The sequence below is a fragment of the Aulonocara stuartgranti genome (genome assembly GCF_965226115.1).
Source record: "Aulonocara stuartgranti genome assembly, chromosome: 3".
In the NCBI taxonomy this organism is placed as follows: domain Eukaryota; kingdom Metazoa; phylum Chordata; class Actinopteri; order Cichliformes; family Cichlidae; genus Aulonocara; species Aulonocara stuartgranti.
The window spans coordinates 2,697,772-2,725,743 of NC_138941.1; the positions used below are offsets into that span (position 1 = coordinate 2,697,772).

Sequence of the window (27,972 nt, forward strand, 5' to 3'; positions counted from 1 at the left end):
CAACACTTTTTAAAAGAGTATCTTGGGGTGTAGGTGGTCAAAATAGAAAACTGAGCTGAGACTCTAAGTTCAATCCATCCATTGGTTTTTACTTAGGAGGAAGAAATGTCAGGCTGGTGCAGGCTGGTTAGGTGCATGTGGTTATCTTTACCTAAATGAGTTCACTTTGTGGCTGCCATGTTGGGCAGAAGTACCTGTCCCCTGTTAGGCTTAGTTAGGCTGTTCTCTTCTAATCAGACAAATAAGGCGATGACTTTCTGCGAACAGTATTTCTTATAACTCAGCAGTATAATGCATCATAAAACAATATCATTCATTCACAATAAATCAGCAGTCTAATGCAAATCAGTTTAATAAATGCAATAGTTATTACCTTTAGGTTATTACCTTTAAACCTTTAGGAGAGCCGTCTCTGTGCTGTGGTTCACCCTAAAACCAGACTGGAATATCTCCAGGATCTGTCTATCATTCAGAAAATCAGTAATCTGAGTAAAAACAAGTTTTTCTAAGATTTTACTTAAAAATGGTGAGTTGGATACAGGTCTGTAGTTATTAAAATCATTACAATCCAAATTGCTCTTCTTCAGAAGGGGCCTCACCACCGCCGTTTTAAAGGCAGCAGGGAAGACACCCAACTGAAGAGAGCAATTCATCATGTATAAAAGCTCAGCCTCAAAAAATCCATAAAGTGTTTTAAAGAGTGAAGAAGGGATTGGATCTAAAAGACATGTGGTGGGTCTCACTGTGGAGAAAACTTTCTGCAGGTTCTCAGCATTAACCAGGACAAAGCTGTCCAGTGTCTCCTCAGGTACAATCGAGCCCTCAGATGTATTTAAAATCATATCACGATTAGATAAAATATCAGATCTGATGGCGCTGATCTTTCCTCTGAAGTGGTCTGCAAACTGCTCACAGAGCGAGTCTGTGGGGTTCTTTGGGAGCTGTTAAAATCAGGGTTAAATAAATGATCTATGGTGGAAAAGAGGACCTTGGGATTATTTTTGTTTTTACTGATTATTTTGGCGAAGTATGAATTTCTTGACTTCCTTAATGTATTATTGTACATTTTAAGTTGCTCGCAAAATATTTGATGGTTGATAGTATTTTTATTTTTCCTCCACCTCCTTTCTGCTGTTCTGCAATTTCTTTTGAGTTTTTTGACTTCTTCGTTTCTCCAGGGTGATGCATGTTTTACGTTAATCTTTTTGGTGGTGAGTGGAGCAACGGAGTCAAGGCTTTTCTTCAGTTTGCTGTTGAAATAACTAAAAATCAAATCGCAGGGTGCAGGTAAAATCACAGGGGGGCATTTGACTAAAACCCTGGTAAAATTTGCAGCCTCTTCAGAGGTTAGATAGCACCTCCTCACAGGTCGCACCGAGGTCTTCCGCTGAATAAAACCGGTGATGTTAAAAAACACACAGTAGTGGTCAGAGACAGCCAAGTCAACAACAGAGGACACGCTGGTGGACAGCCCATGGGTGATGACCAGGTCCAGAGTGTGTCCTCTGTTGTGAGTCGGCTGCGTGACGTGCTGGATAAAATCCAAACAGTGAAGAATGTTTAAGAATTCTTTTGCTGCAGGGTCAAAAGGATTATCTATGTGCAGGTTAAAATCACCGGTTAAAATTATCATGTTATATTTTGAGTGTATGTTTGTTAAAAATTCAGAGAATTCCTTGATAAAAGCAGCGCTGTCTTTAGGTGGTCTGTAAACTATGACAGATAAAACTGGAGGGCTGCTGAAAACAATAGCATGGAATTCAAAAGTGGTAAAATGATCAAATAAAATTTGTTTGGTGGTGAGTGTGTTGTTGGCTAAAGATGCAGTCTCACCACCTCTCTCACCACTTCTAATAGAAAAAGAGAAATTAAAATTTGGTGGGGAGGCCTCAGTGAGAACAACTGGTGCATCTGAACCCAGCCATGTTTCAGTTAAAAATAAACAGTCAAGTTTATTATCTAAAATTAAATCATTAATAATAAAAGACTTGTTCGACAGAGAGCGGACATTTAAAAGTGCCATGCTGATTGAGACTGGTGGATTTTTGACAATAGAGTTGGATGGATGTTGATATTTTTGAAGAGGCCAGAGGTTATTAATAATTTTGGAGTTACTGGATTTATGATAATTCTGTTGCTCTCTGTTTGTGATTATGACGGGTATTGTGTTGACTGTGGGAGAGAAAGGTCCTAGTCCAGAGTTTTGTGTATTACTGTTAAAAGTGGAACAAATATAGGAGCTGGGACCAAGGGGACATCAGTCAGTAGCAGACGGATCAGCAGGTAATGTCAGTTTGGGGTAGTGACAGGGCGGTGTGCGGCAGTGCTGTACGCCAAATGCCAAATTGGCGGACAGCAAACGGCGTCCCCAGGCGTTGAGGTGGAGCCCGTCTGCCCCAAAAAGATGCCTCCTCTCCCAGAAGGCATCAAAGTTGTTAATAAAACCCAAGCCGTGGGAGACACAGGCGGAGGAAAGCCAGGTGTTAAGGCTGAGCAGCCGGCTGAAACGGCCTATCCCTCTGCCACAGGTGGGGGTGGGCCCAGAGATAAAAGCACTCACCTGCAACTGACCAAGGAGGCTGAAGAGTTGGAGGAAGTCCAACTTCAGCAGCTCAGATTGCTGTTTGGGGATGTCATTGGTGCCGATGTGGATGATGAGCCGGTTAACCTGTGGGTGGGATGCCAGAATGTTGGGAATTCTGTCCACTATGTCAACAACAGTGGCTCCCGGGAACAACAGCGTGAGCGCCACCCTCATCCGCACGTTCCTGATGATGGAATCCCCGAGGACCAGCGTGGAGAGAGGAGGTGCCACCGGGGGCTGTTGGCCATCTGAGACGCCCGCGCCGCGACACCGGAGGTGTTCAGATGGAGATGCGCCAGCCGGACTGCGTGAGTGACTCCCAGGTTTAGCTCTGACTCTACGCTCTGCTGAATCCTTTGAACCTGCTGATCAGTAAAGCTCTACGTGCTGCAGCAGATTGACCTCATCTGTGTTCACAGGTGTGGACCTCAGCGCTGAGGTGCAGGAGACTTTCATTCAGTTCTCCCTGCAAACAGCATCCAGCCTGGAAATACTGTCATCTTTCCCACAAATGGTGCTCTTATCTCAGAGAAGAAGTCTGATGTAAATAACTGCAATCAACAGTGATGTTCTGCACAGATCACTTTTCCATTTTGCTCTCTAGATGAGTCCCAGCTGCCTGACCTTGTGTCCAGGTGATCGTCTCACTGAGGAGCTTTTGTTCTGAAAATCTCACGTCCATCACCTGTTTCCTTTTTACTATCTCTGCTCTTTCTTTATTCACAATGCTCATAATATCACACAATTATATTCATCACCTGCATGTTTTTATCCAGCTGCTGTTAGAACCAAACAAATAAAAGGATGAAAAGCCTGAAATCCTTTGATTTATTACATTTGAAACAAATATGAGAGCATCCCTAACAGCACAGCTGAGACCTTTGTTTTAATCAAGCCTTTGTATCGACACACTTGTAAAGATTCATATACAAAACATAATAGAATAAATCAATATAAAATACACATAATCACAAAAATGCAGCCATGTTGTGAGTTTGCATCTAAAACATGCATGTTTCCCTTTGTACAGGCAGATTTACAGCAGACAAAGCAACACGCTGATCGACTTTGACCGCTGCAAAAACAAAATACCCACCAAGTCTGAAGTCGATCAGAGGAACTGTTGACAGACTGACAGACAAACAGATGCTTGATTCATTAGTGCGATTAAATGTTCTTCTTTAGCAGCATCACTTCATGTGTTTGTGTTCCAGGAATAAAGGTCTGTTTAAACTGGACGTCTCCTCAGCATCACTCGTGCTGTCATGGTTTCAAAGCTGTGCAGAAAGAATCTGAGGGATGATACAGAGGTGACCAAAGTTACAAACATCCAGCTGTGCTGCAAATGTTTGCAGAGCTCCAAACTCTTTGGCTTTCTGCAGAGCAAGTATGGAAGAAGCACCTGAGCTAACTTCAGTTTAGACGATATGAGGAAAAATGCTGCTTCCCAAAGTTTCCTACAAGTATCCAGTTTATATTTAGAGAAGCGAAGGCTCTTTATCCTGACAACTACTCCCTGGTGGATCCCTGTCCTGTGACAGCAGCAAAGACTGTGTATCAGTGTCATCAAAGCCACTTCAATAACCAGTGTTTAAAGCTCTCTAGCAGATGGACTTCAGTGGCAGCAGCCTCTGTCTGCTGTGTACAGAAGGTTCTCTGATGAAGCACACAGCAGATGCTGCACTACAACAGCAGCAGCAGCTCAGCTTCAGTTTGCTTCGACGCCCTTTTTGACCTGTGAAACAGCAGAAAATGAAACATTTCAACACCCGTTTGTTAGCGTGAGCTATTCTGCTGTTTTTCATCATTTCACAGGTGAAATAAAATCACATTTACTTCCTGTAGGAGTGATCGTGTCCAGCCTGACTGAGACCATGTGCTCCATCCTGCACAGGTAATAAACCTCTGACATGAAGGGCTGTCAAGTAGTTTTAGACAAATGGGGGTAAAAGAGACGTTAAAAGCTTAAAGAGAAACTACATTTTCTAAGAACTGTCTGACGTTCACCTCTCACACAGTGGATACGATTCTGCCGCTGCAGGAATAATCTTTGTGCTTATGAAACTGTCCATGTGTTTGCAGAAAATGTCACATGTTCAAAGCCATCCCAGCACCTGGGGTTTGTATAAGTGCAGCTGCTGGTGGGGAGATAGTCTCACTCTTCTATATAAAGAGTCACCAGGCAGCAGATCTTCATCTGTGATCTCCTCCATCATCACGTCTTCACTCTTCAGCAGCTATGGCTTCACTTCGTGCCCTTCTGGGAGTGGTGCTGTGCTCCTCATGGTTTCTGCTTCTGCCTCAGGCCGACTTTGATTTACAGAGTCATCCATAATATTTTTTATTTTACTGCCCATCTATTTTCATACAAATGTCTCCGTCTTATGGAAAAGGGGTGGAGCTTATCCAACGAGGACAGGCAGGGCCCCCCCAGACAGTTTATCAGTCTATACAGGAGGCTGACCTTTGCAACATGTACTTCTATAATGACTTCACCATTTAGGTTATTTGGTTATGTTTCACCCTGGATTTTGTGTGATAATATTTATTTTGTCCACTGATTTAAAAACAACAAACTATATGAATATAAAACAGAGTGAACAACAAAACATCAGCTTTGGAAACTTTGATGTAAAATTCTGCAATTGTTTTCTCAGATATGGCATAAATCAAACTAACATACATCAGTGTATTATTAATGCGCACACACACACACACACACACACACACACACACACACACACACACACAAACACACACACACACACACACACACACGTGTTACAATAAACAGCTCTTATGCTTCTGTATGATTCTCAGTGCTTTCCATTTGCGTGTCCACAGGTTGCTGTAAGTGGTGCTTGACTGCAGTTTGCTCTCATTTCAAGTGGTTTGCTGTCACAAAGCCAACAGGAAGTCCGGCCATGGTTGAGCCAACTGAAGATGGGTTGAAGGTGGCGTCCTCGTTTCCTCTGTGAGTGCGAGAGGACAGACAAAGCAAACACCGTTTGGACAGCATTAAAATATTTACACTGATGATTAATGTTGTGTCTTTGCACCTGTAGCGATACATGTTGGAAAATGGAGACTTTAGCCACCAAGACTGACGTGCCTGGAAACTTCCCTGTGAGTACGCCCACAAAGACAGGAAACAGTTTAGCCACCGCGGTTAATCCTCCATCATCATCATCCAGTATTTTTCACATCTTTTCTTCTGCTGTTTCCCTTGTTGTCAGTCACGGGGTTTGTGACTGAAATGCGTGTGGTCGACGGGAAGCCTGACGAGTACGGCCTGAATCATTCCATCAACACCGGACGGAGTGAAACCTTTGTTGAAAACAGATTATATGGTAACGTTGCATTTAGCTTCAGTAAACTGTGAAGTTACAGCAGCAGATTTACATCACGTGGCTTCACAGGAAGTAGTCTGGACCTCAGCGCTGAGGTTCAAGCAGCTCTGCTTGCAGACGGCATCCTTCCTGAAAATGTTCTTCATCTTCCTAAAACCAGAACTTTTACATTGGTGCTGAAGTTCTATATAAAAACAGCCTGAAATACAAAGTGATGTTGTGCACTGATTACCTCACACTTCCCATGTTTCCTTCTACAGAGGAGTGTCCGCCTGAGTGTTTTGTCTGATCTGTTGTTGATCGTCTCATTGACACTGCATGCAGATCTGACACCAGGGCTGGACTGGGACAAAAAATGGTCCCGGGCATTTTGACTGGAGACCGGCCCCCCAGGTATTAAAGGAAAAACCATGAAGCCTTTGAATGAAAACAAACGCTGTTGTCACAGTGATGGACGCTGTCTTGTTGGTATACATGCATCAGTCTAATAAACTTAAACCTGCACCATCCTCCCTGTCCTGGTATTCTAAACAGGAAGTAGACTGTTGCTCGAGTTAACCTCCTGAACATCTACAACACACGGTGGAAACCTGAAATTAAGACAGAGACTAGAGGTGAGACATGATCATTGCTGATTACTGATGACAGATTTAGATATATTTTCATAAACCTTTCATTTGCCACATCAATAAACAGCACGGCAGGGCAAAATATGTTTTCTAACATGGCAACCTTTAAAAAGTGAAAGGAGACAGAAAGACAGCTGAGAAAGAATCAAACTGACTTTTTGATGCATTTTACACACAGTACTGGTGCAGAATCTAGAAAATGTGGGAAACACTGGCATCATATGCAGTACTTACTTCTGAAGAAATTATGATGGGACCCTAAAAAATGACTATGTACAATAATGGATTTCTATACATTTTACATCAGATGAAAACGTTTGTTGTAAGATTCAGATAATTATTTATTAAAAGTGAGACATTTTAAATGAGAACAAGAAAGAAAAGTATTTCTTTGTGCCCCCCTCTCCCTGTTAATGCCCTACCTGCCCCCCTGGCAACACTTTGCTAGACCCGCCCCTGCACAGTTACCAGCTGTCAGCTACACAAAAAGGATCCTGGTGTTATTTGTCTCTCAGAAACAGTTCATAACTTCAACTCATTTTTGTTTTGTCATGTTTTGTTCTTTACATTGTCTTTCTTCTATATAATTGTTAAACATTTAATAAATATGTCTACAAAAAGATTTTAAAAATCAGACATTTCACACAGACACCCAAATGATTTCTGACTGATGAAGGGGGCTGAAGGTGCCCTGCTCTTGCCCAGCTTCTGCTGCTCTCTCCCTGCTCACTGTCAGCAGCTGGCAGCCTCGGTCCTGCCTGAGACTCTTCATCTATCAGTGCCAAAGAATATGGGAAATAGCAACGCACAACATGCACATTACAAAACAAGCACATGAATCAGCATTACATTCATTAGTGAAGTGCTGACGTTCGTTCCTAAACTTTGGGCCTTAATTAACATCACTGTGAACTAATGTTTGCTTTGCTTCTTAACCAGTGAAGCAGCGAGGGGCTTTCTGAGGTTCCTGCTCGTAAATGCCCAAAATGAGTCGAGTATTTCTCTGCAACTACAAACTCTGCTTTCATCAGAGGTGTAAATATTACAGCACTGTGTCAGAGTCACTGAGGCTGGAACACAGAAAAAGGAAGTAGATGTATTTATTTTTAGGCTTTATTGCCTGGAACCACTTTAAAAATACGCTTTGGGTCACAATTAACTGCAGAAACCAGGAATCCACATATGAACATTATCTGTGCAGAGATTTATGCTTCTGAAGGTAAACAGTGAAAACTTGCAGCACTAAATGCACAGATAGCCAGGCGTTTCACATTTTGGGACCATCTGCCAGTTTTCATTTCTTAGGTATTGAAGAGCAGAAATGATTGAATTTTATTTACATGCTTAAAAATGTTTGCTTTTGAATATTATTTGAAGAATTACCCACACACTCAGGCACTGTGGGCCTGTTTCCCTTTGCACAACCGAGTGTTGGAAACGGGCCTTTTCTCTTTAAACTCTGAGGGGCTGTAACTTTGGCTTCTATTGGCAGATTTGCATGATTGACCCTCTTTTTAAAATAGTTTTAGCCAAGAGAATCAAGCTAACATCACTGTTTTTACGTCAGCTCACGTCACACGAGCTGTTTCAAGAAAAGTCCTCCTGTCACACAGCAATGCCTACATGAATCACACCACTCTGCTTAAATAATAATAATAATGTTTAGTGAAGCAGGTGAAGCAAAGGGCTGCTTTTAATAGGCTGGGAGACCCAGGTGTGCTGCTTTAGCTGCTGAGCCTCTCATGCTAGCCTCCATCTATAAGCTGGGATCACAGGAGCACTGCAGTCCTGACTAGATCAAGGATTGTTATTCATGCAGGTGACAAAAGTTTACATTCACAGAGTCATAGGATTGAGCCTGGTTTGAAAAGCAGCTGTTTAATGCAGCTGCTTAGAGTTCACACACAGTAGAAGAATCAGACTTGAGTCACATTTCAAACACTGGAAAAATACTCAGCAAGTAACAATGAAAACAGCACAGACTCAGTATATCCTGTTCAGTCCTGTGTTTGATATGAATGTGCTGTTCAGAGAGGATCTCATGTCCTCTTTTACAAAGCCTTTGTTTCATGATGTTTGTGTATAAATGAATGTAGGTGTGTTTCTAAGTGTGAAGGAGCCCTGGGAGAAAAGACTGAAGCTTGTGCCAAAGAACAAACAGGAAAGAAAGATCAGCATTAATGAAGACGAGCACAGAAGGAGCCCAAGCACGTGTTGCTTTTTCAGATTTCTCTAAAAGTGTGTGTTCATTTGTTCCATCCTTCACAACAAACAACAGCTGACAGACACACATGCACTCTGTGTCACTTCACAGGGGCTGATGAAAGTGGACACAGTAAAGGGAGAGCTGGACCTGCTCTACACATCCTGCACTCTGTTAACAGACTTTATTCTGCAGCATCAACAGATAAAAATATATGAAGATATAGAAACGTTTAACATTGTGACTGTTCACATTAGTGAAGCTGTTACTTTGCTGCCAGGTGGGAAAAGAAGCCTAAAGCTGAGTCTGATTAAACATCTGCTGCACCAGAGAGTTTCATGGCCCTGCTTTATCCTGTGCTTGCTGACCACCTCGTCCTGAAACCTCTTCATCATCCTCACAGTTGTGTGAAGAAAGAGGGAAGCAGGTGGAAACCATCTGTGCTGCTGTGTTCACTTGTGTGTGTGCGTCTATGGTCATATCTAATGTGTACCTACAGACAAACACAAACACCTGGCATTGCACAAGAGTCTCTATGGAGCAACCTGCAGATGTCAGAGATGTGATTAGAGGGTAAAGTGGACTAGTGAGAGCATCTATGTTGTTGTTGTCTGCTGGGGGACAGCATCAGCTCCAGAGATGCATCAGGATCAGCAAACTAATCTGCAAGGCTGCAAGTGTCACTGAAGGAGTTTGAGTCAGTGAGGGACTCAAACTCACACAGCTGGTCAAGAAGGCTCAGCAGCTGCTGTATTTCCTGAGGAGGCTGAGGAAATTTGGTATGTTGGCCAAGATCCTCAGCAGGTTCTACAGCTGCACTGTGGAGAGCAGCCTGACAGCTGCATCACTGCATGGTACGGCAGCACTACTGCAAACCGCAAACGCCTGCAGAGAGTGATAACAACTGTGGAGAAGATCATCAGGACCCCGCTGCCCTCTCTGCAGAGCAGCTACCATCACAGAGTCCAGAGGAGAGACACACCTCTGCCCTCGAGACGAAGGTTCAGAAGTGTGAAATGTAGAACATCCAGACTCAACAACTCCATCTTCCCCACTGCTATCAGACTCCTGAACAGCTGACCGACCTCAAACTGCAGTTTGCACATCAGGTCACTTTGCACACTAAGTTCATTTTGCACATTAAACTCCATGTACATCCATGTACATCGACATCTGCAGACCACACGTGTCTTCAGTTACTTATTTGTACTTATTTGCAGTTATTTATCTTTTTATTTTATTTTTTTAAGTTATTTTTTATCCTTATTTTATCTTTTTATTTATTCTTATCTTGTTCTTTTAACCATTATCTAACTTGGCATTGTGCACGGTGTGTTTAGATTCAGTTTAAATTCAGGGACACGGAGCCCCTGTTGATCCTCTACCTAATCACACGAGCCACAGTGTGAGAACGGGTGTGGGTCACAATCAGCCAAGGTCTTGGGTGAACCCATTGTGAGATCTAGCCCCACCCCATCATGTGATTTCCTGTGATCAAATGTCCCAGGATGTAAGTGGGCGTTAAGACGTCCATGTCCCTCTTCAAGCAACTTAAAGAAGTCCAGACGCTTTTCTTTCCAAGCTCCTTCAACAACATCATTCATAGAACAGCTTCCAGCTTCTTTTGCTCGGCTACAGTTTGGATGGATTTGCATTTAAAGATGCAACAAGACTAAAATGGTTAGGGTCAGGAGGTCAAAGGTCAGAGCTCCTGTGGGTCTGAGGGCGGCCTCACGCTGGAGAAGGATGAAGGAGTCTGACCTGAGCCAGTGTTTGACATGAACACATCAGCACTGCTGTCAGTGAGCCTAACGACAGCCGTTAGCATCATTTCAGTGTTTCAGTCATAAAAACACTTCCTGTCTCTGTGGTGGTTACAGTGACATCATGCAGTTTGTGCTTTGACCTCCAGAGGGCGACAAATCAGCACAGACAGAGAGCTCCATTCAAACTTTGCTGCCATCAGGAATAATTCTTCAAATATAATCATCAGTGTTTGAGCAGTTATGATATCAGGGACAATCTAGACATGTGTGACAATACTGAACATGTCACATGACACACCTCAAACATCATGTGATCCACTCTCAGTCTGCACTTTCATTCATGACTTCAACAGGTTGAAATGAGCTTTGAAGAAACATCAGTGAAATAAATCTTTCATGGATTCATGTGAGCAGCAGATGAACTTTGTACCAACAACATCTTCAATAACAGAGTCTGAATGAAGCTCAGGTGTTGATGCTGCTCACTGATTGGACGCTTGGTTTCAGCTCTGCTCTCAGTCTTTACTGCACAGGTGAAGGTAGAAAGTGTGACTGGATCTATAGACTGGAAACAGAGAAACATGCTGAACATTTGAAGCTTTGCAGCAGAAATGTTCATGTTACAAATACAGCAGAGCTGATCTGGGATCAGTGTGTTCACTAGTGATGTGCGATACCACTGATTTCCTTTCCGATCCGATACCAAGTAATATTCAGGGTGGTATCGACGATACTGATCCGATACCGATACTTTGTACAAAACGGATTTTATTTATTGTATCTCAAATTATAGCGTCATAATGATTACAGGACATCAGAATACCTTCTTCTTATCACTTAATAATGCAGAGTTCATCATATAGAAATAAAAAAACTAAAGTTGTGTGCTATTTGAACACCTTGCCTGCCTGGAGGACTAAAGGACTCCGTGAGAGACTCTCACCCTAGCAGCACCTGTCCCTCTCCTCCTCTTCAGTTCGCCTCAACATACGCTCGTCATATTTTGTGATATGATTTACTCTGAGGTGTTTGACAAGGTTAGTGATGTTGCCACAACCATACATGCCAACCCTCCCGATTTTTCCGGGAGAATCCCACCTTTCTCCAGATTTTCCACCCGGACAACAAAGTTGAAAAACCATATCGCAGAATTCATAGTGCGGCCCAGCCAATTCCAGTTTCCAACAATGACGGCAGCGACTTAGTTTTAATATCACTCTTATTTCTCTTTCTGGGTCGCAAAAAAACTTTTAACATATTTTCAGGTGAGAATGTAGATGTGTAAACTTCAAATATCTGAGCCGACCGACACATCGTCTTCAAACCCCCGCGGTTTTTCACCACTCGGGTTAAACATGATGTACAAGTCACTTTGATAACTTAAAAATGTTCTTGTTTGGCTTTTTCAGTGTTTTATTTGTTCGTGAGTAAATCGGTTTGGCTGAGATTAAAGTTATTAGATTAGATTAAATTAAATTAAACTTTATTATTCCCTCGGGAGGGTTCCTCCGGGGTTTTCACACAGCTGAATAAACGTCAAACAGAAAACTGATTAAACAGAAGAGTTTACGTCAGTGTCCGGTTATATTTTAGACAGCAAGGAGCAGACGGCAGAGTTTCACTCCACCGAGGGAGCTCGTGACGTACTACCCGGCTTTCTTTAGACCGCGAAGGCCGGTCCTCAGGTGGAAGCAGCCTCTGAATTTGGACACCCCCGCTGTTTCCGGGCCGGCCAATAATAACGGTGACATTTAACGTATTTTATCCGATAAATAAACCCTGTAAAATATATTTATCCGCCCAAACAGCCCTTTTGAATGTCTCCCTAATTCTGAGGTCTCAAGGTTGGCAAGTATGGCCACAACACCTCACTTTTTTTTGCCACATTTATTGCAAACCACGGCTCAGCTGTTTGTGGAGGTAAAATACATCCGCACAATTACGCTCAGCCATTGTTGTGAGTGCGCACGCCAAGGGGCTGCGAGACATTTATACAGCCGTATTTCGCACATGACTATGAAAGGCGGAAGAGGAAGTAGTTCCTTTGAATGTAGGCAATCCGAATGTTATAGTTTCTTTCCACTGTGTTCCTGTTAATGATAAACTACAAATTTACTCTAAATTACTAAAATATCGATATTTTAATGTGAGAATCGATTCTAGAACATAAATGATTGGTATCGGAGGAATCGATATTTCAGGATCGATCCGCACATCACTAGTGTTCACACCTGCAGCTACAACAAGGTTTCATGTCTCCACACGTCAGCATGTGAACTTTACTCTGACTCAGTCTGAGCAGTCAGACGGCATATTTTTAAAGTTAACACATCAGCACACACAGAGCTGAGCCCCTCCCACCTGTGCTGAGTTTCAGGTGGAGTCCCGCCTCCTTCCAGGAAACAGCTCACCTGTGTGTCCGTGTTTAGTGTCCAGGTGTGGAGTGGAGCTTGTTGTTGGTGTGTGAAGAAACTGTAAGTTTGCTTTGTTTCCTCCTTTAACAGTTTGTCTTTAGGAACTTTACTGTTTGTTCAGCTCGTGTTTGATTTCTTCACACAACAAACTGTGTGTGTTTGTATTTCCGGTCTCTCCATTAAAGTCAGTGTGTAATGTTTCCTGGCTAACATCAGCTGTGTGCAGCTTAGTTCAGCACAAATCTGCCGCTCCATAGTTCACGGTAACGGACTCACAGCTGGACCAACGAGGCCGAGTGTGTCCGCCACTCTGAGCTACGTTCGTGTTTGTGTACTTGTAGTTTGTACTTTGAGTTCACTCAGAGCCCACAGAGGACGCAGCGTACGTGATGACGTCACAGCCCTTTACCTCCTTTACTGTCACTGTGATTAATATTTACACACGAGACACCTGCAGAGCTCTGACGCTAAGCTAGCACACAGCATGCTAACACTAAGCTAACGTTCAGCTAACACTAAGCTAGCCAAGAACCCAGAGTGAGTTAAAGCTGAGTAAACACTGACCCCAGACCAGCACCGTGATAAAGTGAGCTGCTGCTGCTGAACTTGAACAGGTAACAAAGTGATGAGCAGTCAGGCTGCAGGTTTCTACCTGTTCATGTTTCTACAGTAGAATCACTTTGAAGTGTCTTTGTGCTGTTTCATCTTTGATTTGTGTTCATAAACACTCAGAGAAACATCACGTGACCTCATCAGGATCTGTGTTGGTGTGTGGGGCTGTACCTCAGCTTTATGTTGTTACATGCTCATTTGTTCATTTTAACATCAAAGTAATGTTATGAGGAGTAATGAAGTAACGTACTCCATTACTTTTAATCAAAGTGTTCTGTGTAATATGTGTAATAATGACTGTTTTGAGTAATGACCAACACTGATCACAACAAAGAGGAAATGCCTCCAACATGCACAAACATTTGAGCCACAACATGTAGTTAATGTGCACAAATGTCTTTGATATGCTGCTCAGTGATGGTGGTGACTGTCAGAGCAGAGCTACTGAGAATCAATAAGTAATATCAATGATGGGATCAGAATCACTAAATTCTTCTCATCCCTGTCAGTATCATACATGTGCTGTATAATGTGATAAATGTAGAGGTGCTGGCTGTTCTCTCACTCTGCTGTTTAGCTGTAAAGGACGCCTCCCTGCCTTTGTCTCATTCATGACCTTTAATAGTCTCTTCTAACATGCAGAGATCTGTATGATCTGTTTCATAGAGTCTAACCAGCCTGTACAGGTAACAACAACAGTCACTGCATCACTGACACACAAACGTCATCTCTGTCAATAACAACATTCATACATGGAATAAAAACACATCAGTGGATCATTGCTGGAGCTGATGTTTGTGCTCCTGGTGCAAAGGCTCTCAGTTTCCTCCTTGAAATAACATCAGTGGTGGGTCAGCGACATGCTTTCTTTCCCTCTCAGGTTTAAATATCTGGGACTCTCCACCGTTTGGTTTTACAGCTGAAGAAGCTTCTCTGATGAAACGTCTTCCAGAAACTTAAAGACGTCTCTTTTCTCTCCAAGCTCCTTAGATCACATGACCTGGATGACTGAACCTACAGACATATTGACCTGGTTTCATGGTCACATGACAGGTCAGAGGTCAGCGACTGTAACTCAGTTCCTCCTGTTAATGTGAACTCACTGAGTGTTTGTGGTTTACCTCTCAGACTGACTGAAGATGATGATGGAGGAAGAGGAGGACAGAGCAGAGTCTGCAGGGTCCAGCTGTCCGTCTGTGAGGAGTGACGAGTCCAAAGGTCAAAATCCAGAGTTCAGTGGTGAACCTGGAGCAACGAGGTCAGAGAGCTGAACTCACTGAGTAACAGAAATAATTCTGCACTGACATTATAATCAGTGTTGACTCTGGTTGATTGTCTGACTGTGTTTGTGAGCTGAGAGGAAATGAAAATGAGTTTGTAACAAAAATCAGTTTTGTCCAGTTTTCCTGTAAAAAGCTGAACTCTAATCTAAGAGGATGTTACTGACAGGAAACAGCTGCATTATCTGCAGTCTGTGTGATCACAGCTGCTTCAATCATGTTTGTGTCTGCAGAGGTCAGAGGTCACAGTCTGCAGGGTCCAGCTGTCCGTCTGTGAGGAGTGACTGGTCCAAAGGTCAAAATCCATACTTCAGTGGTGACCCTGGAGCAACGAGGTCAGAGAGCTGTGATGACTCCTTTACATGTTTGTGTTTCCTGGATAAATATGACCTGAAACATCCTCAGATTGTTACAAAGATTCATTAAAAAGAAAACAATGAAAGAGAAAAGATCCAAATGTTCGACTTGGTCATTTGCTGTTTGAGGACAGTGATGCTCATATCTGTGGGGAAAGTGTGACCTGAGTGGGTTCATGTTTGTCTTTAAAGAACAGAGCTGCTCTGATTCTCTTTGTGTCTGATCTGTTAAACAGTCTGAGAGGTCACACAGAGACCCAGCAGCTAAAGCCTGGATCATACTGGCTGCTGTTACTCCATCAGGACAACACTGAACCACAGTGGTGTGGATGTAGTGGATAAATCCCACCATACTGATGCTCAGAGTTAACCACAGGGAACAAAACCAGATGTTACCTTCAGATTGTGACCTTTGGAGTGGACGATGCAGATTTCAATAGAGAATAAATGTTGTTGTTTTTCAGCTGTGAAGAAAGAATCTAATTTTCTGAACTTAAGAATTTATGATGCTGGAAACAACATGGAGACTATAACACAACATTTCCACTGTGTTCATAGAATGAATGTAAAACTGTCAGACATTCATTAAATATGCAAAATGTCTACAGAAGCATCAGAGGGTCAGACGTGAAGCACTCAGTGATTTTGATCAAATGACTCATCAGTTATTGATCTGTACTACACTGATCTACCACGTTAGTAAAGCTGGTGTTCTGGTGGTGGAGGGAGACTCGGATCATGTTCTGGTTTTGGAGCAGTGATCTGCTGATGGTTCAGTTTGATGAGCTTCTTCAAAATCATCCCTGACATCACCACTGAAAGGACGTCCATGAAAACAGACTGAAAATTACTGATATGTTCACAATCTGAGAGTTTAAAACTTGACAGACTTGATTCAGATGAAGTTATTTGAGCAGAAACTCCTGGATCTTTATCCTGTGTGGATCTAATCCTTCATGGTTCCTCCACAGAGTGGAGCAGCAGAGCTCAGAGGTTCCCAGTGGTCAGTCTGCCCAGCAGCATCAAACACAGCTGGACTCCATATTTATGGTCTGTACATGTACAACAACTACTGTTACATCTGTTCTGTTCACAGTCATCTCCATGCTGCTCTTTGTAGACCAGTGGATCGTCAGTGTGTCCAACATGGATCTGATGTTTGGCTCCATGATTTCAGTCTGATTGGCTCATTCATAAATATTCTGTTCCAGCTGCTGGAGGACAACATCATCACTTTTGTGAAGAACGAGCTGAAGAAGATCCAGAAGGTTCTGAGTCCAGATTACCCAGAATGCTTAGAGAGTCAGAGGAGCAGCAGCAGAGAGGCGTTTGTGAAGATCACAGTGGACTTCCTGATGAGAATGAAGCAGGAGGAGCTGGCTGACCGTCTGCAGAGCAGTAAGAGGATTTATCTAAAGATTTAAGCTGCTGGATAAATGAACATTTTCCAGAGATGGAAGATGGAGCAACATGTTTTAAAGATTAGTTCTTTTTGGAATTGAGTGTTTATTTTTCTTCTCATTCAGAGCTTCAAGCTCCAGTTTGTCATCGTAACCTTAAATCCACCCTGAAGAAGAAGTTCCAGTGTGTGTTTGAGGGCATCGCTAAAGCAGGAAACCCAACCCTCCTGAATCAGATCTACACAGAGCTCTACATCACAGAGGGAGGGACTGCAGAGGTCAATGATGAACATGAGGTCAGACAGATTGAAACAGCATCCAGGAAACCAGACAGACCAGAAACAACCATCAGACAAGAAGACATCTTTAAAGCCTCACCTGGAAGAGACGAACCAATCAGAACAGTGCTGACAAAGGGAGTGGCTGGCATTGGGAAAACAGTCTTAACACAGAAATACAGCCTGGACTGGGCTGAAGACAAAGCCAACCAGGACATCCAGTTCATATTTCCATTCACTTTCAGAGAGCTGAATGTGCTGAAAGAGGAAAAGTTCAGCTTGGTGGGACTTGTTCATCACTTCTTTACTGAAACCAAAGAAGCAGGAATCTGCAGCTTTGAAGACTTCCAGGTTGTGTTCATCTTTGATGGTCTGGATGAGTGTCGACTTCCTCTGGACTTCCACAAAACTACAATCCTAACTGACCCTAGAAAGTCCACCTCAGTGGATGTGCTGCTGATAAACCTCATCAGGGGGAAACTGCTTCCCTCTGCTCGCCTCTGGATAACCACACGACCTGCAGCAGCCAATCAGATCCCTCCTGACTGTGTCGGCATGGTGACAGAGGTCAGAGGGTTCACTGACCCACAGAAGGAGGAGTACTTCAGGAAGAGATTCAGAGATGAGGAGCAGGCCAGCAGGATCATCTCCCACATCAAGACATCACGAAGCCTCCACATCATGTGTCACATCCCAGTCTTCTGCTGGATCACTGCTACAGTTCTGGAGGATGTGCTGGAAACCAGAGAGGGAGGACAGCTGCCCAAGACCCTGACTGAGATGTACATCCACTTCCTGGTGGTTCAGGCCAAAGTGAAGAAGGTCAAGTATGATGGAGGAACTGAGACAGATCCACACTGGAATAAAAAGAACAGGAAGATGATTAAGTCTCTGGGAAAACTGGCTTTTGATCAGCTGCAGAAAGGAAACCTGATCTTCTATGAATCAGACCTGACAGAGTGTGGCATCGATATCAGAGCAGCCTCAGTGTACTCAGGAGTGTTCACACAGATCTTTAAAGAGGAGAGCGGACTGTACCAGGACAAGGTGTTCTGCTTCATCCATCTGAGTGTTCAGGAGTTTCTGGCTGCTCTTCATGTCCATCTGACCTTCATCAACTCTGGACTCAATCTGCTGGAACAACAACAAACAACATCCAAGAAATCTAAATTATTTAACAAACTAAAACTTCAATCTCTCCACCAGGGTGCTGTGAACAAGGCCTTACAGAGTCCAAATGGACACCTGGACTTGTTCCTCCGCTTCCTCCTGGGTCTTTCACTGCAGACCAATCAGACTCTCCTACGAGGTCTGCTGACACAGACAGGAAGTAGCTCACTGACCAATCAGGAAACAGTCCAGTGCATCAAGAAGAAGCTCAGTGAGAATCTGTCTGCAGAGAAAAGCATCAATCTGATCCACTGTCTGAATGAACTGGATGATCGTTCTCTAGTGGAGGAGATCCAACAGTCCCTGAGATCAGGAAGTCTCTCCACAGGTGAACTGTCTCCTGCTCAGTGGTCAGCTCTGGTCTTCATCTTACTGTCATCAGAAGAAGATCTGGATGTGTTTGACCTGAAGAAATACTCTGCTTCAGAGGAGGCTCTTCTGAGGCTCCTGCCAGTGGTCAAAGCCTCCAACAAGGCTCTGTGAGTAAATCTGTGATCATGTTTATTTTTAAAATGTTGATTAAAAGTGGTCATAGATTTCTTCCATGACAGATCCATGTCCTAAAACCATGAGACAGCGTAGTTGTATAGTATAAAAGAAAAAAGGAGAACTTTTGACCACAATATTGTAACTTGAATGAACTTTTGATACAGCCTTTAAACATAAAATTTATGAACAGAATCGGTGACAAAGGGCAGCCCTGGTGGAGCCCATCACCCACCGGACTTATTACTATCCAACGTATTGCCGGCTATGCCAACCAAGCTCTTGCAATGGTTGTAAAAGGATCGAATGGCCATAAAATGTTTCTCAGTTTTATTATTTTCAGTCACATCTGTTTTTGATTATTAACTGAATATTTTAAAATTCAGGCTTTTTATGTTATACAAAACATCATATTTTCTTATGATGTCTTGTATTGATTCTGAAGGAATAGTTTTCATCAGTATCGTAGATACCAGCCTGAATTTTACTTTGTATTGGATCAGAAAGGAAATCAGTGGCATCACACATCACTTACAGCAACTTCAGTACCTCTTCATTTTAATAAACTGGGGGGAGTTGCACCAAGATTCAGTATGAGATAAAGAATTATTTTTAACTGTAAGGTTGGAGAAATCTGTTGTTGGAAATTGGAAGAACAGGTCATCTTAAAAATCACTGCATTGTAGTTTTATTCAGGCCCCTTCAATCTGTGATCGCTGTTGCTTTGCATTGTAAATGCTACTATTACAAAAGTCACAAATATTAGTGTATGTGTGTGTTGTTGGGTAATAAACCAAAAGAACAGAATCTACCAGCACCTCACTGATTTCTGCTTAAAAACAATAAAAAAGCAATAAAGCTCTGATTTGTTTGGTTGATCTTGTCTCCCTTCCACCTTGATTTCAGACTGAGTGGTTGTAACCTGTCAGACAGAAGCTGTGAAGCTCTGTCCTCAGTCCTGAGCTCCCAGTCCTCCCATCTGACAGAGCTGGACCTGGGTAACAACAACCTGCAGGATTCAGGACTGAAGCTTCTGTCTGCTGGGATGAAGAGTCAATACTGCAAACTGGAAACGCTGAGGTCAGCTCAAGCAATATCGATTTTTTTTTCATCAATTAACATCATTTAATCAATTTCATTTGGAAAAAATTAACAGTGTTTATGTTTTGTTTTTTTAATGAATCCATGCAAGTCACAGTAAACTGCCACATTTGTCTTTTGTAACATGAGGCAATAAGGATTCCAGCATGTCCTGAAACAGTGTTGAAATATTGTAAATGTAGTAGCTCCTCATGGCACCATGAATATACTTTAACACAAGTGTTTCATGTCTTCTTGTCATCCTTTCTTCAGACTGAGTGGCTGTAACCTGTCAGACAGAAGCTGTGAAGCTCTGTCCTCAGTCCTGAGCTCCCAGTCCTCCCGTCTGACAGAGCTGGACCTGGGTAACAACAACCTGCAGGATTTAGGACTGAAGCTTCTATTTTCTGCAGTGGAGAGTCCAAAGTGTACACTTGGGATTCTCAGGTCAGGATTCAGTCTTTTCTGATGATGATTTAAAACCTGAGTCAGGTCGATAAATGGCTTACTCATTTACAACAGACATGATTTGTCAAATCACCTTATATCTAACCCAAAGGTCCTGTGTTTTACTACTTTGATTTTTTAGTAAAACACAGGACCTCTTAATATTTATCTAAGAGACCATATATAATTTTTTTCCCTGGATCATGTGTGTACCCTCCTGGTTGGAGCTCCAGCAGCCTGTATCAGTGAATGGGACTTTAAATGAAATTGCTGCCCCTGTCAGGAAGAGGTCTGAGTGACACACAAAACAGAAAATATGAGCACTGCATGTGTCTGAGGCTACTCAGATACAGACCTGAATGAGACACTAACTTTGTCTCTGAGAGATAACTTTTATTATTAAATACACTTCATTTCTCATCTGTGTAGAGAATGTAGAGTTTGACATGCTAATATTACAAAATGAAAAATCACACTGAGTCACAAAGAAATTGTTTTGGAGTATTTATGGTTCAGCTGATGAAATTGTTCAAACAAACCAGTAATTTACACCGAAACAGCACAAGTGAAACTTTTTCGAGGGACTTACACTAAGCTTGTCCTGGTACACCTGTAGAGCCCAGCTTCTATGGACCATGAGCTTAAGTTCTGTGCTGCTCTGATTTATTGCCTGTGTTGTCTTTCAGTTCAGCTTTGTCGAGTCTCTGGTAGGTTTTCTTTTACATGACCTGTGTAAAAACAAAACAGGAAACACATTAAGCTGAAGTAAGATGCACAATTTGAAAAATGGGGCACAAAAAATGTTGCTGCTTTCTGGAAAGTGCGTCTAAGAAGACCCAATGGAGAAAGTGAAGAGAAAAATCAAAGATTAAGAAGAAGAAAATGGCAGAGGCAGTTTCTCTTGGACTGCCTGCAGATGGGGTGAGACTCTAGAAACAGGGATGATTGGAGAAAATGCAAAGAGGCCATAGGATAAACCAGGAGATGAATACTCTGGTGTTCTGGGGATAGTGGGAGTGAGAGGGAGAGATGCCAGTAAATGATTTCAAGGATAAATTTGAGAGAATCAGAGCTAAGAAACCAAAGCAAGTGGGGAACTACAAACATATGGACAGACTCATAATTAGGCCAAAGACACATTAAAGCAATTATTACAGGTTTAGAAACAGGGATGGATATGAAGGAGCTTAGCATGAATTTGCATTGAGGAAAGAATAGCAACGAGCATCAGAGGAAACAGTTAGGAAAACTAAAAGGATGTACTGGCAGGAATACTGCAGTACTTTAGGAAGAACTACCGTATTTCCCGGACTACAGAGCGCACCTGAATATTAGCCGCACAAGCTAAAATCAGGGGAAAATCCTGTTTTGTACATACATTAGCCGCACCTGACTAAAAGCCGCAGGTGTTTCAATGTTGACTTATCATATGTAAGAGAATATGCGCAAAGCGAATTGTCAGGAAAGAGATGGCTGTTTGGAGACACACCCCTTTTATTAATATTTTGAAAAACAAGTTATGGTACATATTTGCATAACTTTTTAGGTATATGTACAAGTAGCGGTAATTACAAGTACAAAACATGTACTGTGCTTCATAAATGAGTAACAAATGTAGTACATAACAATAACCTACAGCACACCAGAACAATTGATTCGGACTACCTTTTAGGCTCAGGTGCAGCGACACGGCTTTAACAAGAAGAAAAGTCAGTCATTCACCACCATCTTCCTGCGCACTAAAACCACCAAAGTCCTCTTCTCCAGTGTCGGAAACAAACAGGCTCAGGGTGGCTTCGTCATCCACTCTCAGCTTCTTTCTTTCGTTGTCACTTTCAAAAACAAAGAAATCCTCGTTGTCAGTGTCAGAGTCGAACACCCTCAGAAGGGCCGTGGCGGTGTCCTCCTCTCCATCATGCAGCATTCAGCCCTTCGAAATCTGTTGGTGATCGTGGATGTTTTCACACTTTTCCACGCTGTCAGAATCCAATGGTGGAGTTGGGCATAACTTGCTTTTTGCAAGTTTATCGCCGCTCATCATCCAGGCCTCCAGCTGAACGGGTAGCGCTACTTTGAAGTTTGTTTTTCACGCTACCTCGTACTGCACTACGTTGCCTGACGGATGGACATGTGACCAACATACCACTCTTGAACCCCAATCCTTCCGCCAGGCAACGTAGTGCCGTACAACAGCGGAACAAACAAAACAAATCCGCTCATGGACAATCCATAGAAAAGCCGCACCTGACTAAAAGCCGCAGGGCTCAAAGCTTGTGCAAAAAGTAGCGGCTTATAGCCCGACAATTACGGTACACCAGTTCAGAATGTGTGGAGTACAGTTAAGAACATGAATGCAGACAGGAAACAACAGCAGCTGTTGTAAAGTAAATTCAAACTCCTTTATTAAATGCAGCTGGTTGAGTTGAAAACAATGGAGAATGATTGTGTTACGTTGTTTATTCTCTATAGAAATGGAGCAGGAGTGCATGCAGAGCTGGACGTGGGCTGTATATACATGCGTGTATCTGTTTTGTCTGTGAGCAGAGAAAACAAAGCGCTGGAAATGTCATATTGAAATGTTAAATCAGGAAAATCCTGGAGAAGAGGATAGTTCTAATGTTCAGTTTGTAATGTTGAATTCAACACAGCTCTTAAATGCATAAAAATGACTTCACCTGACGTCAGACTGAGCAATCGGATTAGCTACTGATATTGATTTAACCCTTTAAGACCTACCATAGAACCAAGTCCGCCAGAGCTTATATTATATTTTTACATGCTGTAGAGCCATTTTTGGGAGCATTTCAAGTTGCTATACATCAATACAACCATTACAGCCTAAATTTTAATAATATGTATGTATTAAGTGCATAGTAATTACATAAATTGCAAAAAAGTGCAATAAACTACAAAAAAATTGAAAATCGTTTTTGTTTTTTTAACATATATTTCTAGTTAGAGAAATTTAAGAGGCTTATCCCTCAAAACTGTAAATACAAAAAAGTTGCACAAAATAGTTTCCCACCTCAGGAAATTTATTTTGAGTGCCTTCATAGTTTTATTTTTGAAATACACCAATTTTTATATACTGCAGGAAAAACGAAAATAAATATTATACTGCAAATTTGCAAAATAACAGCATATGCATCAAAATAAACTATTTCCAGCAGAGCAATATGAGTCCTAAGCATATGTGGAAGGAAACTGTAACCTAGGACAAGCTGATGGCATAAGATGTAAATACAACTCCTCAGGTTTCATATGCAAAAAAAATTATTGCGCTAGCTCACGTGATTAAGATAAGATAAGATAGAACTTTATTAATCCCTCGGGTGGGTTCCTCTGGGAAATTCGACTTCCAAAAAGCACAGCAACGACCGAAGTTACAGTTACAGAATTGTTATATATATATATATATATATATATATATATATATACACACACACACACACACACACACACACACACACACACACACACACACATATATAAATACAGAGACAAATATAAATAAAATATACAAAGGGGATAAATAGAATAAATAGGAATAAAAATAAAAATACAAGTGAATTGCACATTTCAAGTATTGAGTCTATTGCACTGTTGACTATTTACAAAAGTATTGCACAAGGTATTGTACAGTGAGGTGAAGAGGCACTACAGCTTAGTTGTTCCCCCCTCCTTTGTCCTCCTGTTTCCCCTCCCTCTCCCCTCCAGAGAGGAGTTAAACAGTCTGATGGCGTGTGGGACAAAGGAGTTTTTAAGTCTGTTAGTTCTTGTCTTGGGGAGAAGCAACCTGTCACTGAACAGACTCTTCTGGTTGTTAATGGCCGTGTGCAGAGGATGCCCAGCATTGTTCATAATGTCCATCAGTTTCTTTAATGTCCTTTTCTCTGCCACTGTCACCAGAGTGTCCAGCTTCATGCCGACCACAGAGCTAGCCTTCCTGATCAGTTTCTCCAGCCTGGATGAGTCCTTCTTTGCTGTGCTGCTCCCCCAGCACACCACAGCATAGAAAAGTACTCCAGCAACCAGTCCAGTTTATTGTCCACCCACAGCCCGAGGTACTTGTACTTGTTGACCACCTCCACCTCCTCCCCCTCTATCTGAACCGGCAGTGGACCTTCTGTGGACCTCCCGAAGTCCACAACCAGTTCCTTAGTCTTTGAGGTGTTGAGTTGAAGGTGGTTTGTGTGACTCCATGCGACAAAGTTCCTCACCAGACTTCTGTACTCCTCTTCCTGATCATCCCAGATACACCCCATGATGGCTGTGTCATCTGCAAACTTCTGAATGTGGCATAATTCAGAGTTGTAGCAGAAGTCAGAGGTGTACAGGGTGAAGAGAAGAGGGGACAGCACAGTTCCCTGTGGTGCTCCTGTGCTGCTGACCACAGTGTCAGACGTGATGTCCTTCAGCCTGACGTACTGTGGTCTGTCGGTGAGGTAGTCGGAGATCCAAGCCACCAGGCAGGGGTCCACCTCCATCCTGTTCAGTTTTTCCTGAAGCATACAGGGCCGGATGGTATTAAAGGCACTGGAAAAGTCAAGAAACAGTATCCTGACCGTGCCTTTTCCCCCATCCAGGTGTGAGTGGGCTCTGTGTAGGAGGTACAGGATGGCATCCTCCACTCCGACACCCGCCTTGTATGCAAACTGTAGTGGGTCCTGGGCATGTTGTACCTGTGGTCGGAGGAAGTTGAGGAAGAGCCGCTCTAGAGTCTTCATAAGATGTGACGTCAGTGCCACCGGTCGGAAGTCATTCAGCTCATTGGGCCGGTTCTTTTTGGGGACCGGGACGATGCAGGATGTCTTCCATAGGGCGGGCACTCTCCCCAGTCGCAGACTGAGGTTGAAGACTCGTTGTAGCGGCTCCCCAAGTTCAGCAGCACATGCCTTTAGCATCCTAGGACACACCTTGTCTGGGCCTGCTGCCTTTCTGGGGCGAAGCTTCCTCAGTTGCCTCCTGACCTGATCCACTGTGACACTGGGAGATGTTTGGGAGGAGGGGAGGGGGGGAGATGTCTTGCTGCTGAGAGAGGGATTCGAGGAGGGGGGTGTCATGGTGTCAGGAAGGGGGGGAAGCGAGGGAGGCTGGGGGGGGGGGTTGTGGGCTGGTCAAACCTGTTGAAGAAGTTGTTGAGTTCGTTTGCCTTCTCCACAGTCCCCCCCACTGTGCTTTTCTTGGTGTTGTGGCCTGTGATGGTTTTCACACCATTCCAGACCTCCCTCATATTGTTCCTCTCCAACTTCTGCTCCACCTTCCTCCTGTAGGTGTCCTTTGCTTCCCTTACAGTGCTACCGGGATTTAAAAATAGTTGCGCAAAACGGAGTGTGCCCACTCTGACCAGTTTTAAAGGGTTAAAGCAAGAAAATATGGTATTAGCATTAGATGCCAATTCCTATTAACCTTAAATTAGCATTACCTGCTAATGGCAGTCTACTTAGCATTAACTCCTCACTAATGTAATGCTAATTCACATCAAATTATCTTTAGCTTTAGCATTAGCTGCTAGCTTCAGCCTACCTAGCACTAGCTGCTCACATTGTTAAAAGGGAAGAGAAAACGATATTAGCATTAGCTTGTAATAATTATTCACCCCTAATTAGAATTAGCCACTAATGGCAGCATACTTAGCATTAACTCCTCACATCGTTATAATGCAAATGATAATAACTTGCATTAAATTAGACTGCTGTTATTAGCTAATGCTATTTAGCAGTAGCTGCTCACATTGCTATAAAGCAAAGGAAAACGATATGAGCATTAGGTTCTAATGCGTATTTGCCTTAAATTAGACGTAGGTGGGCAGCACGGTGGCACGATGGTTAGCACTGTTGCCGCACAGCAAGAAGGTCCTGAGTTCAATTCCACCATCAGGCCGGGGTCTTTCTGTGTGGAGTTTGCATGTTCTCCCCGTGTTTGCGTGGGTTCCCTCCGGGTACTCCGGCTTCCTCCCACCGTCCAAAGACATGCAGCTTGTGGGGATAGGTTAATTGGATAATCCAAATTGCCATTAGGTGTGAATGTGCGAGTGAATGTGAGTGTGAATGGTTGTCTGCCCCTGTGTGTTAGCCCTGCGACAGACTGGCGACCTGTCCAGGGTGTACCCCGCCTTTCGCCCTATGACAGCTGGGATAGGCTCCAGCGCCCCCCGCGACCCTGAAAAGGATAAGCGGAAGCGAATGGATGGATGGATAGACGTAGGTGCTAATGGCGGACTACTTAGCATTAGCAGCTCAGATGTTGTAATGCTAGGAAAAAGAGTGTTAGCATTAGCCGTTCACAATGTTATAAAGTTAAGGGAAATAGTGTTAGCATTAGCTACTCACATTGTTAAAAAGTGTTAGCATTAGTGCATAATGCTAATTCACATCAAATTAGCATTAGTTAATAACGGCAGCCTATTTAGCATTAGCAGATAATGTTGACCTTGGCCCACTGGAAAAGTTCAGAACTAAAGATTTAGGAGTGTTTCTCGATAGCTCTTTCTCATTTGAGAAACAAATGAATTCTGTTATTAAAACCAGCTGTAAGGTTTATATTGTTGATTGTCATTTATGCTTAGAAATATTTACTCATATATGCTTAGAGTTGTATAATCGATTGCATGATGATAGAGGTTTGATCCTGAGTAGTCTGTAAAGACTCTGTGTGCCTTCCAGAGTGCTCTGGCATGCACACACCACTTGGGGCCATGAGAGAGGTCGTACCCTCTCTTACTGATTTATGGTGTAGGACAGGGGTCTCAAACTCAATTTAGCTGGGGGCCGCTGCAGGCAGAGTCTGGGTGAGGCTGGGCCGCATTAGGTTTTCTACAAGAAAGGCATGGTTAAAAAATTCCAATCTTCTCAAATCTCTTTATTTTTATTTTTTAACACAAAATGTGAAAAATGAATAAACAAATTAAGAATTAATAAGAAAATAAATCAATCTGTAATACATAAATAAAATAATAATAAGATATTTTTAGTCAGTGAACTTATGTGTTTCTTTCAGTCTTCTATATCTGCTGTATTTAGATTGAAATGTCTGTATTAACAGTTCTATAACCTTCTTCTGAACATGAATGGAACACTGGAGAAAATGAACTGTTCTTCTGAACATGGCTTCTCTTGCCTACTCCTTGCTGCTAGAGACCTGGCAGCGTTTCCTCTCGCATAGCCGAGCCAGATTTGGCCTGAGGGAGGAAGCAGTTGCGACCCTCAGTATGTCTTGAAGATGATCATCCGTAAGTCTGGACCTGTACTTGGACTTATTGAAGTTCAAAGTGGAGAAGAGCTTTTGGCACAAGTATGTGCTACCAAAAAGGCACATGGTCCGCTTGAACATTCGGGAAAGCCGAGGGAAACTAGGGCTCAATTCTCTCAAAAATTGTCCAAGCTTGTCTGCTTTTCCACTCACCTCCCTGAACTTTGCTTTGAGTTCAGAGTTGCACTGCAGCTCAATGAGCTCCATTTGAAGCACAGAAGGGGCATCTTGCACATCAAAGGAGAAGGGGTCCGCAAAAATGTGAAAGGTGGCTCTGTGTGTCTTGAAGTCAGCAAACCTGTGATCAAATTCCTCCTGTAGCCTCAAAGTGACATCAACATACTCGTCAGCACTGAATGGTGTGCCTGCATCCACGAGTGCCTTGCATGCTGGGAAATGGCAAAGGTTTGTCTGAGAGAGCTGAGGTTTCCAGAGCGCCAGTTTTGTGGAGAATGCTCTCACGTTGTCATAGGCAGCACTGACAAGTTGCCCCTGGCCTTGTAACGTCTTGTTCAGTACATTAAGCTCATGTGTCATATCAACAAGAAAAGCTGAGTCCATGAGCCATTTGGGATCAGTTAGCACAGGAACACTAACTCCATCCTTCTCCATGAAGGCTTCACTTCTGCTCTCAACTCAAAAAGTCTCTTTAATACATTTCCCCTG

General features: G+C 42.9%; 2 protein-coding genes across 2 annotated transcripts in view; one reads left to right on the forward strand and one right to left on the reverse strand.

The window, feature by feature from the left end:
• LOC309702327 (uncharacterized protein) overlaps window positions 1–27,972 on the reverse strand; it is an 88,624-nt gene that overhangs the window by 51,116 nt on the left and 9,536 nt on the right. The gene's annotated exons all lie outside the window — the stretch shown is intronic.
• LOC309702231 (protein NLRC3-like) lies at window positions 12,957–20,719 on the forward strand. Its single transcript, XM_082526762.1, has 9 exons — window positions 12,957–13,006; window positions 14,541–14,611; window positions 14,687–14,816; window positions 15,072–15,173; window positions 16,166–16,244; window positions 16,406–16,592; window positions 16,721–18,521; window positions 19,435–19,608; window positions 19,882–20,719. The coding sequence occupies exons 3-9, from the start codon at window positions 14,698–14,700 to the stop codon at window positions 20,075–20,077; spliced, it is 2,658 nt and encodes an 885-aa protein (XP_082382888.1). The 5' UTR covers window positions 12,957–13,006; window positions 14,541–14,611; window positions 14,687–14,697; the 3' UTR covers window positions 20,078–20,719.